At 45.8% G+C, this 12,459-nt stretch overlaps 1 protein-coding gene across 5 annotated transcripts in view; it reads left to right on the top strand.

The window, feature by feature from the left end:
- Positions 1-12,180, top strand: part of LOC139061602 (uncharacterized) — a 31,977-nt gene extending 19,797 nt beyond the window's left edge. For all 5 annotated transcript variants that reach the window (XM_070549228.1, XM_070549229.1, XM_070549227.1 and 2 more), the window contains 6 exons: positions 8,442-8,897; positions 8,977-9,301; positions 9,383-9,613; positions 9,890-10,451; positions 10,555-10,761; positions 10,873-12,180. In XM_070549228.1, the coding sequence (XP_070405329.1) occupies positions 8,521-8,897; positions 8,977-9,301; positions 9,383-9,613; positions 9,890-10,451; positions 10,555-10,761; positions 10,873-11,213 (2,043 nt within the window). In that variant the 5' untranslated portion in view covers positions 8,442-8,520 and the 3' untranslated portion in view covers positions 11,214-12,180. The remainder of the gene's footprint in view (positions 1-8,441; positions 8,898-8,976; positions 9,302-9,382; positions 9,614-9,889; positions 10,452-10,554; positions 10,762-10,872) is intronic.
- Positions 12,181-12,459: the final 279 nt, after the last annotated feature.

The raw sequence follows: 12,459 nt of genomic DNA, 5'->3' as shown, positions 1-12,459 counted from the left end.
GTGTCTCTCAGGAGACAAAACCTTATACCCGCCGGGGAGTCTTATCTATCATTAACAGTCTCTACGACCCTCTTGGGTTTGTAGCACCAGTTTTAATACAAGGCAAGACCATTCTACGAGAGCTCACTGCTGAGAATTGTGACTGGGATGCGCCATTACCTCGAGACAAGGAGGAAGCTTGGACCTCGTGGAGAGCTTCACTGACAGAGTTGTCAAGTCTGATGATACCCAGACTAGGACTGCAACAAACGATTATTTGGATAATCGATTAATCGGATGGGGTCTCGACACGATTAATCGATTAATCGGATTACATGGGGAAATTTTTAAAAACTGCTAGGGAAACGTTATTTCTCTCCTTCCTTCACTTTATTTAACACAACATTATTAGAAAACAGTTCAATAGCAGAAAAACAACATGCCATCACCTAAATTGCCTTATAAGGTGTATAGACAGAGACCCTAAGCTACATCTATCTGTGACCTAAAATGCTTGGTCCAAGTTAAACAGCTTAAGGGCAATTCTCATCTGTTTTGTTTGATCTCATCTGTTAATATTTATTTTAAATGTAATTAAACATAGGCTGTGAATTAATCAAAATTGATCACTATTTCCAAAACTGACTGAAAAAATACCAAATAAAACAAAAGTAAATGAATGCCATCCTCCTTGCGATGATGCCCTGGGCAACTGTCATAAAGTCACATCAAGAAATGCTGCTGATCATTCCAATGATCCCAAATAGACTCACATTAGGCCACATGAAAGCAACTGAACCCAAAAATATATTAACCAGTATATAACTGCACTCTCACACAACACGCCTGCAGCAACAGTTAGGACTCCTCCATCCCTTTTAAAAGCGTTTTTGCTTCTGAGGACATTGTGGTTGTAAAACCACATGCTAGTAGTCTGGCCCCGGTGTGATCAACCAATTTCTGCGGGAATGTGACGGCGGAACCAGGGCCAGATTAACACTTTGTTGTACCCTGGGCAACAATATTCAAGGGCTCCATCATCACGACCCAAGGATCACCATAATGTGGTCACATACAGAATATTTTACTGTAATATGCAGTAAATATACTCAATACTTGAATGCCTGACAACACGTAAGCCACCCAGAGTAACCTTTGACCCACCTCGTGTGGACTGACCAATGAGGAGAGGGTCTTAACTTGAGGCCCTCTCTTCATTGGTCAGTCTGCATGAGACTGACTCTCAACTGACGTTCAGTCGTAGGCAGCGAAGCATCTCTGTGCAGTGCAAAAGCCCGGGTGGACAGTTTGTTTAATGTAGGGTGACCATATTTCCATTTCCAAACAAGAGGACAGGGGATCTGTGCCTATGACGTCACACTATGGCAACGCCACACAAACCATGTTGGGACCCATTTTTTGTAAGAACTAAATTAATATCAGATTCTGCCAATTAAAGGGCTCTAAAACTATTCATATGTAAATATTTTGCATATTTAATGCAAAATCTAATTTTTCTGCTTTAGTGCTGCAACAAGGTTTTATTAATAATAAATTATTATACCTTTTGTTTTACTACAGCATCAGTAAGCTTCCTGTGCACAGATTATTAAGGATGCTTGTTTCAGCTGTGAGATTAGACGATAGGATCAATGAAAAAATAAGTTGTCACACACTCCATGGAAACTTTCAGAGAATCCACAAATAGTGGCTTTCAAATGGTTTTGTTACTTTTTGCAAGTTTATAAAAGCAGCAGATGAGACAGCATGTCTGATAATTTAGTTTTTCATCTGATAATATTAGAACTAGGGCTGCAGCTATCGAATATTTTTGTAATCGAGTACTCTATCGAATCTTTTTTTCGATTAATCGAGTACTCTAATAAATTACACTTTTGTGTTTGTAAACCTTTATATCATATATTGATGAGCCAAGATGGCGCCCAGTATGGCTGCCTCGTCGCGAGCTCCACCAAGTTCCAACATTACACGCTCCATACTGTACATTAATGCCACTGTTTTGCACATACCAACCTCTGTACATTTTATATCTCTTATCTTATTGTTTACTTTATTCATTTGTATACTTAGATTAGCCATTTTTATATTTTACTTGTTTTTACATTACTGTATTTTTGCACAACTCTGTTGCTGTGAAGCTCGCACACAAGAATTTCACTCGCATGTACTGTACCAGTGTACCTGCACATGTGACGTGACAATAAAAGTGATGATATCAAATAGCATGTTATAATTATGAAAGACCTCTTAAAATGAGCAAGCAATTGCCAGTTATTCAAGTTTTATTCAAAATTAGTTTGCATAACTTCAGCACTTCAACTTTACTTCACAGTAAACAAATGCCTGTGCAAAAAATAAGTAAACCTGAGCCGATTTTCCCCTCGTGCGAGAATCTGCTAGCCTGCAAGTCAGACAAAAACTAGGAGGATAACTGTTGAAGTAGTGCTGCGAGCGGCTGCGGCCCAAACAGAACCAGAACCGCTCACGGCGCAAACAGCTCGCCGGCTGTTTCCCTATTAACACACGTCCGTTTTAATTTCCACACTTTTTTTCTCACAATAACAAGGATTGTCGAGAGCATGTTTGCTGTGGTTTTGTCAAATTATACTGATCACAAAACATTTATTTACTTTCTTTCGTTTTCCTCCACCACTCATAAATACCCGTGTCCTCCTGCAGAAACCCCGAGGGACAACAGACATCAATAACACAATAAAAAGTCCAACGTGTTGTGTAAAAACTGCTATTTTTAGCACATTTTAAGTCCGACGTGTTGCTACCAGACGTACGGTGTGAGCTGAAACTGAGTGCTACAAACGAAAAAGTCGCAGTGTCCGCAGAATATATAGAAAAACAGGCTAAAAAGCATTATCTTGTAGAGGCTCCGAGTCCGCTTGCAGAAGTGACATTTACAGGTGCTGCAGCACGGAGGATGTGGTGTTGTGCTAGGCTAAATCCATTTTACAGTATTTATACTGGACTACGTTTTCCACCTTACGACGTGAAAAATGGTTCCACAACTTTGACATTTTCTGTCTTTTTCGCACTCCACCGGGGTTCAAGTTGTCCGCCATGGCTTAAGAGAAAGTTAAGTTATATTTGCTACTCGCGTGTGCATTCAGTCCAGTGGGCATGTGCGTCACTTATTTCGGTCCGGGTGAAACATGACCCCGGGCGATTGCAAAGCCATGAATTAATTAAATATGAATTAAACGAATCCTCGAGGCAGAGAATTTGACTCGAGGATTTTTTGTACTCGAATTATTCGAGGTACTCGAGGAATCGTTTCAGCTCTAATTAGAACATGTCAGTAATGTCTGAGGGGCTTTTATAAACACCATATAACTAACACTACTGGAGAGGGCATGAATTACACAGAGGCTTCTGGGGAGCCCAGTTAGGGGGGGGGGGGGGGGGGCATTTTGCCTTGGCCCCAAAATGTCTTGAAACGGCCCTGGGTGTGTGACTGAGTTTTGAAGGTGATCTGAATTGTATCAGATGTATAAATATGACATGTGTATAACTTATTGTTTTTTACTGGTAAAAACGTGTCGTGGAGATAAATCTACCTACATTTGACTTTTCAACACTTTGTTTTGTTTTCTTGTTTTTATTTAACTATTTTCCTGTCCTGTCTGTCTTTCATCTTCCTGCATCTCCTCATAATTCTCCAGAAAATCTGTTGCCTGGATTCTTACCTTTTCACCTCATCAGTTACTTTTGAGCAGATCAAAGTATCTCCTGACCGAAAAGCGCAGAGCGCGTTTTCGATGCTGCGTGAGGTGACATCACCACAGCACAGGTGATGAGCTCCGCAGTAGCGAGCTTCAGGCACAAATAAGACAGAAAATAGAGAACATGTGCGGACATGAACGATCGTGTGCCAATTATAGTTTTTTGGTTGCGCCACTTTGAGAATGGACCGTGCGCTGGAAGCAGCTGCCTGGATCGCTGCGCGACAATGCGGAACCGGTTCGCAGCAGCGCAAGTCTGCCGGCTCTCCCTCGCGCTGATCTGCCGGTACTGGCTCTCCCTCACGCTGATCTGCGGGTCTCTCTCGCGCTGATCTGCCGGCTCTCCCTTGCGCTGATCTGCGGTTCTCCCTCGCGCTGATCTGCGGCTCTCCCTCGCGCTGATCTGCCGGCTCTACCTCGCGCTGATCTGACTTGCTCTGGTCTGCGCGCAACGGCGGGCGGGAAGGGGGGGGGGGGGCGCTTTTGGAAGAGTTGTGCGACACAACGAATCGATGACGCAATTCGTTGCCAATGCTTTTAGTAATCGATTTTCATCGAATTTATCGATTCGTTGTTGCAGCCCTAACCCAGACCCTACAATGAAACTTCACCATCGACAGCTGTCAACAGAGAATTGTGTGTTTTCTCTGATGCTTCAACAAAAGCTATTGCTGCAGTAGCATATCTTAGAGTCACAAACACTGCTGGAAACCATCATGTGGGGTTCGTCATGGGAAAGGCCAAGCTGGCTCCTCGTCCAGAGCACACAATCCCGAGATTGGAGCTCTGTGCAGCAGTACTGGCTGTTGAGTTGTCAGACCTGATCTCAGCAGAACTTGATCTTCCGCTTAATGCTGTGACTTATTACACAGATAGCAAGGTGGTTCTGGGCTACATTTGCAATGAGACTAGGCGATTTTATGTGTACGTAAGCAATCGAGTCCTGCGCATTCGAAGATCCTCCAGTCCACGCCAGTGGCGCTACGTGGCCACAAACCAGAACCCTGCAGACCATGCAACACGTTTGGTTGCTGCGGGCACTTTAAAAGACACCAACTGGCTTAGTGGACCCAGGTTTTTGTCCAAATCAGAGCAAGATGTCCCTGGTATCACCTTTGATCTTGTGGAACCAGGTTCAGATCCAGACATCCGACCGTTTGTGTCTACATTAAGCACTGCCACAGCATCCAAGCAACTTGGGTCCCAACGATTCACCAAGTTTTCTTCGTGGCGGTCACTGACTCGTGCAATCGCCCATCTGAAACATATTGCCAGTTGCTACAACATGATCACAACAAACAGACTTTGTAAGGGCTGGCATCTTTGCAAGACAGGATTGAGTGTTGAGGAATCCACTCAAGCCTCAGACATCATCATTCGATCAGTCCAAGAAGAGGTTTATGGTGAGGAGATCAAATGTATCATGGTACACAAAGAGGTTCCCAGAAGTAGTCCTCTGAAAAGTCTCAAATCCCTTTATTGATGCACATGGCCTACTAAGAGTCGGAGGTCGTCTTAACTATTCAAGCCTTGCTCAGAGAGAGAAGTCTCCTGTGATTATTCCAGGGAATCATCATATTGTGACCCTGCTCATTAGACAGTACCACGAACAAGTTCACCATCAAAGGCGTCTGTTTACGGAAGGGGCTGTCCATTCAGCTGGGTTTTGGATTGTTGGTGGCTAGAGAAAAGTGAGCAGCAGCATCTACCGATGTGTGACATGCGGAAGACTCAGAGCTCCAGTAAGCTGTCAAAAAATGGTCAGCCTTCCGGCAGATCGTGTTTCAACAGACCCTCCCTTCACAAATGTTGGCCTTGATGTGTTTGGTCCTTGGAGTGTTTCTGCACGCCGGACTAGAGGAGGCCTCTCACACAGCAAAAGGTGGGCTGTGATTTTTACATGTATGAGCGTAAGAGCAGTACATATTGAAGTCATAGAATCCCTTGACACGTCCAGCTTTATCAACGTATTAAGGCGGTTTCTTGCAGTCAGAGGGCCAGTCAAAAGTATTCGATCAGACAGAGGCACTAACTTCGTGGGTGCTTGTCAGGCCTTGAAGATACCTTCTAACGTCGACCACAATGGTGTCAAGTCTTACCTGTCAGCCCAAGGATGCTCTTGGACATTCAACCCTCCACATGCCTCCCACTTTGGTGGAATGTGGGAAAGGATGATTGGTCTGGCTAGAAGGATTCTTGACTCCATGTTCCTCCAGCTCAAAGGGAAGCTTACCCATGAAGTGTTGGTAACTTTCATGGCAGAAGCAGCAGGCATTATTAATGCCCAACCTCTTGTTCCTGTTAAACTGACCCCAATAACTCATTCATTCTTACGCCAGCTGCTCTTCTAACACAGAAGGTAAACTGTTGGGCCATTCCCATCTGTACCAGGTCGGCCCGGGCCGGGTAGCCCCAGTCGGCCCCAGCCTGGCCCGGTTGATTACACACATCCTTGCCTTAAGCCCATGTGGGCTGATTCTACCCACCAATCAGAGGCTTGCTCTAATGGAAGGTGTGAATTTGCTGTCAGCAGTGGGTGTGTTGGCCCTGGTCGGCCTGAAGCAGACCCCCTCGAGAAGAGGGCTGAGAATGAGCCTTGGTTGGCCCAGAAAAATACCAGGCCACCCAGATATGTAAACAACAAGCCAGGGGATGTTGTTCTCCTCAAGGACAGCCAAGTACAAAGAAATAAGTGGCCACTTGGTCTGATAACACAGACCTTCCAAAGCAAAGATGGTAAAGTTCGCCAGGTCGAGGTCAAGGTCATCAAGCCCGGAGGAGAAACATTGTTTGTCAGACCATTACAGAAATAGTACTTCTTCTGGCTCCAAATGTCTAGGTGTTAAACTGTCATTGGCAAAGTGTGGTGGCGTTAATCACGCCAGGCGGGGAGTGTTCTGATATCAAAGATTATGTTAAGGAAGACTGTTTTCTTGTATTAGGTAAATGTTTAAATATGCAATTGTAACTCCCTGGTGCCACCTTAAAAACTTGCAGTTGGTAACAGGACATGATGTGATCAGTAAATAGGAAGTAAGTCTGTGAATTAAGGAGAAGGCATGTGCAGCATGGTGACTAGGGTTGGGTACCGAATTCGGTACTTTTTAAGGTACCGACCGAATTCCACAGTACCGACCGAGCACCGATTCACTTCATTTGAAACGGTGCCTCATTTCGGTACCCGTCCTTCACAACGAGAACTTGCCTAGACAGCTGTGCATGCGCAAGAGCGTTATGTCATCGGTCGCTGCGAGCGAGTTGTAAACAGAGCAGCATGGTAGAAAGAACGAACGCTAAAGCTTGGGTCCACTTCACTAAATGTGATGGGTAACTGAGTGATGATGAAACCAGCGACAAAGATCTAAGTGAGACATCCTCATCTTAATCTGCTCCGGTAGGTAAATAAAATGTAAGATAACATTAGCTTGATTTGTTAGCTTCCGTTTCACTAATGGTGCGTTCGCTTTCTCCTCGGAACTCCGAAATTCCGACTAGAAGAACATGAACGCACTCTAAAGTTTGGCTTCATTTTACTAAATGCGACGGGTGATTGGGTGAAGATGAAACCAGCGACAACGATCTAAGTGTGAGGCATCATCGTTTTAATCTGCTCCAGCAGTTAAATAAACTGTTTAAGATAACGTAGCTTGATATGTTGGCTTCCTATGCCACCATTGTTATCATCTAATGGTGCGTTCGCTTCCTCCTCGGGAATTCTAACTTCCCAATAGGAAAAATCAATTGAAAAAAGACGGCAAAAGGAATGAAGATACACAGTAAATTTAGTTTACAGTAAAGATGTTTGCTTCAATTTGATTATCAGCTTATAAAACTACAAGGACGATGTGAAAATACAAACAGTTGTATGTTATTTATCATGATATTTATCAAATATGGTTATAAATTGAGAAAAATATATATTTAATTATAAAAGAGAATTAAAATATTAAACACTCAAAAGTATCGAAAATTGGTACCGTTAAGTACCGGTATGGATTCGTAGGTACCGGGAATTAGTACCGGATCGATTCAAATGTCAAAGGTACCCATCCCTAAACTGTGACCTTAGCCGGATAAATCCAGTGGCATCCACACACATCCTATGTCTTTGGTAGCATTGTGGGTATGTATAGACTTGTTTTATATGTTATTTGCATGCATAAATCATTTTCTTTCGAGTAAGTTCATTTTTTTTGTAAGTTAAATGATAAAACCGATCTTGTGCAGTTTGAGCTAGCAATCGCTAATGGAGCTAGTTAAAGGGGAACAGCAAACACATTAAAACCATTCATTATAGCGAGACTTGTTAAAATCATAATTTGATGTTTGTATTTGAGTTAAAAAGATAAGTAATTCATATGGACATTGCATGTTGACATATTTAAAAAGAAACTGGGTTAATACATTTTCATCGTTATATATGTACATGGTGAATAAGTACAGTGATTATGCCTTGTACTGTTTGTTACAGTTTCACCTTTCCCTGTGTCAATAAACCTGTGAACCGGGAATCGTGTCGTCAGAGTCTTGATGTGGGGAAGGAGTTTAGCTGACTGCCCATCCCTAGCAGAGGCAGTACACAGAGGGAACTTAGTTTCAGTACACAATTCTGAGAGCAGACATATATGGGCATAGACACATGACAAGAGTTGGTGACTACAACCCGAGTCGCCTTTCTTACTCTGCTGCTTTGTTTTCTCTCTCTAGATGCTGCCTGAGTCCTGGCAGGCAGCTCTGACTGCAGAACAGCAGGAGTGGATCGGCCGGGTGCTGTTCACCAGGGACGATGCTGGGAGGCCGCATCTCATCACGGAGCTCAGTCCCTGGTGGTACCCTCCCCAGCCCCGGGCGGTCTACAATCAGCCTCCTGCCTCCCGCCTCTCCCGACCCCTTCTTTGCATGTCGGCTCTTCCTGTGGATGCCTCACAGGATGTGGCACCTGCAGCTGACGTGCCCCCAGCCTTTGTGCAGCGGCATCCTGATAAAGGCTGGGCTCTACAGGACCATCCGGAGGGTCCTGGACATCGACGGCTGGTATCTCATGGCCACTGAGTACCTGGAGTGCCGTCGATGTAAGAAGAAGGTCGGAGGGTGGTCACAGGGCATCTTAAGGCAGCTGCCCCCCACCTACAGCTGCCAGTTCCCAGCTGTCCTCACGTACAAGTATGAGAAGAGTGAAACTGTGCTCATGCGGGTGTGTCCAGCAGAGTATAATGTGGTAATGTTTGTTTTGTTCACGCAGGCTGTCCTGTGACCAGAGGGTGGTTGCTATGCTGAGATCTCGCACTCTGGGCAACAGTGCCACTCAGCTGTGCAACACCCTGCGGGAGCAGCATTCCGACACCTGGATGCGGAGAGCGATTCAGTACCTCGGCGTCTGCGAGCAGTTCCTGGCCTTGGGTACCACAAGGGGGGAGATCGCACCACCTCCCCAGATGCCCCCTGTGCCCTCACCCGTCTGGCTGCTGACCGTTTACGGTTACGACGTGCTGACGCGGCTGGACGAGTACAAGGCCAGGATCACGTCCACCTTCGGATCCATCCTAAAGATGGATTCCACAAAGAAGGTCGGTCACCGCGTTGTGTTTACTTGCTGCTTGTGAACAACAGTTCTGCTGGTCTTTACGCAGGAAGTTCTCTGTGTGCAGGTGACGAAGAAGCTCGCAGGTGCCGCCTGGGCTACCAACGTGGGCAACGAGCACGGCCAGGTCCTCATGAGCGTCCTCACTTGCTGCGAGGGCTCCGAGGGCCTGTCCAAGATGGCGGCCGGACTGATGAGGCGGTACCGATTAGCCGAGGTACCTGCCCCCCAGCTCATCTACGTGGACCGCGACTGCTGCAAACAGGACAGCGTGTCCAAGACGGCTGCCTTATTTCCGGTATAAACTTGCATCGTTGCTGACTGACTTATTTAGTTTATTTAATTTTTCATAGCAATGATTCATTATTTTGTTGTGAATTACTTTAATGGATCACCAGGTCACCTGAATTTCTACCCAATGTCTCTCTGAAAAATTTAAAACAATCAGACACCCAAATAAATTTCTGTAAAAGACAATTTATAGAGCAGTGAATGTTTTTGGGGTTCTGATCTTGACTGTGGTGCAGGTAAAACATGGTGTGCAACACTCCAATGACTAACCTCTCTGTCGCAGGAGTGGGAACGGCTCATTGTTCGGCTGGACATCTGGCATCTGATGCACCGCTTCGCATCAGGTGTCACCACAGAGAGCCACGAGCTGTATCCCACCTTCATGAGGCAGCTGTCTTACTGCATCTTTGAGGTGGACGCCGAAGATGCTCGCCGTCTCGTGGGAGCCAAGCGGTCCGAGCTGGAGGGGACGCACGGGATGGTCAACCTGACGGACGCTGATGTGATCCAGCGGATCAGCAAGGAGGAATGGAGGCTCCACTGCCGCAGGAGGACGCGTGGAGCAGAGGAGTCGACGCTCCTCATCCAAAACCTCCTTGACACCTTCAGAGGGCCCGCAGGACACAACACGCTGAACATCCCGTTGCTAAACGCTCTCCGCATCCAGGACATCTGGGACACGCAGAGGCGCCACCTCAGCTGCATCCAGGACCCCCCTGGCGTGCAGCTGTACACCCAGACGGGCAGTCTGCAAAAAGGAGGGGTCAGGCTGCCCGTCTATCGCTGCGCGAGGGGCTCCACTGCCCTGGAGTCCTTCCATCTCCACCTGAACCGCTTCATCCCAGGTGAGAAACCAGAGTCTGTCAAGAAATCTGTTTTATTTCTGTAAATTGTTCCTTTTCAGGTGTCAGTAAAAGCTTAAGCTGATTTTATAATCTAATCACGCAGGAACGTCGGCCAGTGCCAAGTACTTCCAGGCGTTCCTGATTGATGGACTGGTCAGGTGGAACGAGGACCGCGCAGCGGCAGCTGAGGGACACGAGGCGCCTCTGCTGTCCTACAGTGGCCACCTCAGGCACACCCTGAACCAGAAGAGCCAAAGGGTGTTTGGTCATCAGATGGTTAAGGACTTCACCAAGCCTGCTGCTTACACAGGTAGAGGAACAGAGGAACATGTTTTATTTACTCGTGATTTTTAATGACACTGTGCACCAATACTTTGCTAAGAAGGGGCTTTGAACCGTTTACATTTCCACAAAATCTCAGGTGAGCTCATCGGGGTGGAGTACCTGTTCCAACAGACAGGCCGCGTGCTTGAGGACGTCAGCGTGGACCCTGACGCTCCGGACGAGGCTGCTGCCGTCACCGACCTGGACGAGGGCACACAGGAGGACATGGGCGACTACGTCGCCGCCTTCGTCCTTGACGACCCGTCCACCAGCACTTCAGGAGCAGTCCGGTCAGGGGATCCAGCTGTCGCACCCGGGTCTGAGCCAGCACATCCTGCCGCCCCTGCGCATCACGCCCCTCCCGAGGTCCCTGGAAGCCAGACTCCTGAAGAGAAACACTCCTCTGATTCAGAGGTCTTTGATCCCCCCCTCTGCTAATCATTTCACAGCTGACCCACCTAATTTTGTTTTTTCACGTATTCAGAGATAATTCAGAAATTTGACTTCTTTTTCCCATTTTCTTTGTTTCCCTGGAGGAGATCCAGGGTCCTGACGGCCAGCCAGGATACCAAGAAAACAAGCTGCAAGGAGCGAGAAGAACAAGCACCATCCGCCGAGACGGATGGTGCTTGTTCTTCTCGCTCCTTGCAGCTTGTTTTCTCGTGTTTTCTCGCGCTCACTCCGGGAGTCGAAGTGCGTAGGTTCGATTCCCTTCCCACTCAGTGCGAATACAAAAGTGGAAATGTATGCGAAATCTGCATAATAACACTAATTATTACGTAAATAATTTTTCACAATTACCTCTTTAAATTTAATTATGATTGTGATGAACCACTGAGCTGTGAAATATATTTGTGATAATACACATGTAAAATATAGAATACATATGAAAAAAATACATCTGTGTTGAAATATATTTGTGATGTCATAAAACATGTAATAAATGTATGTGTCCAAGATCATAAAAACTTTCAAAGATTTAAAGTGTTTTCGTTTATATATATATATATATATATGAAATAAAAGAAAAAGTCTTTAAAAAGAAAAATCCAAAAGGTGAAGACAGTTTTTCTGTCTTGGTCCCTCAGCTCCTCGACACATCCAATCTCCCTCCAGTGTTATTCATCTCCTCCTCCCTCCACTCCTCTACAGACTTTTCCGCCAACAGATGCGCAGTAGGACACGCCTGCAGTGTGTGTCCAGTGTCCAGCCGCTTGGGCTGACCACATCTGCTGCAGGTGTACTGCAGGCGGGCTGTCTTTGATGGTGGAGCCTGCACGCTAGCAGCAGCTGCAGCAGTAGCCTCCGCTACCTTCCTATACGAATGAAATCGACCTAGGCATAGACATTCTCTTAATTATCTTTGGAACTCATGACTTCAAATAAAAGTTTTTAAATTCTTGCAGTGAGCTTTTATTGTGAAGTTCCTTTCTTTACATGTCCATGTGTACAGCAGGTTGTTGTTAACACATTTAGATTGTTGGTATTCTTGTCGGATCATTTATTTACTGAAGAAAACAGCTTGTTCCCTCAGCTCTTCAACGCATCCATTCTCCCGTCCTTTTCAGGTGTAGATAGCACATCTTTGGAGGAGTTTACAGGAAAACAGGAGCTTGGGTGAGGAAATTAATAAACCACTGAGGACGAAGGTTAGAAATAGTGTGACTGGACAAAAATCCCAACA

Source organism: Nothobranchius furzeri, chromosome 3 (genome assembly GCF_043380555.1).
Source record: "Nothobranchius furzeri strain GRZ-AD chromosome 3, NfurGRZ-RIMD1, whole genome shotgun sequence".
NCBI lineage: Eukaryota > Metazoa > Chordata > Actinopteri > Cyprinodontiformes > Nothobranchiidae > Nothobranchius > Nothobranchius furzeri.
This window is presented reverse-complemented; position numbering and strand designations above follow the sequence as displayed.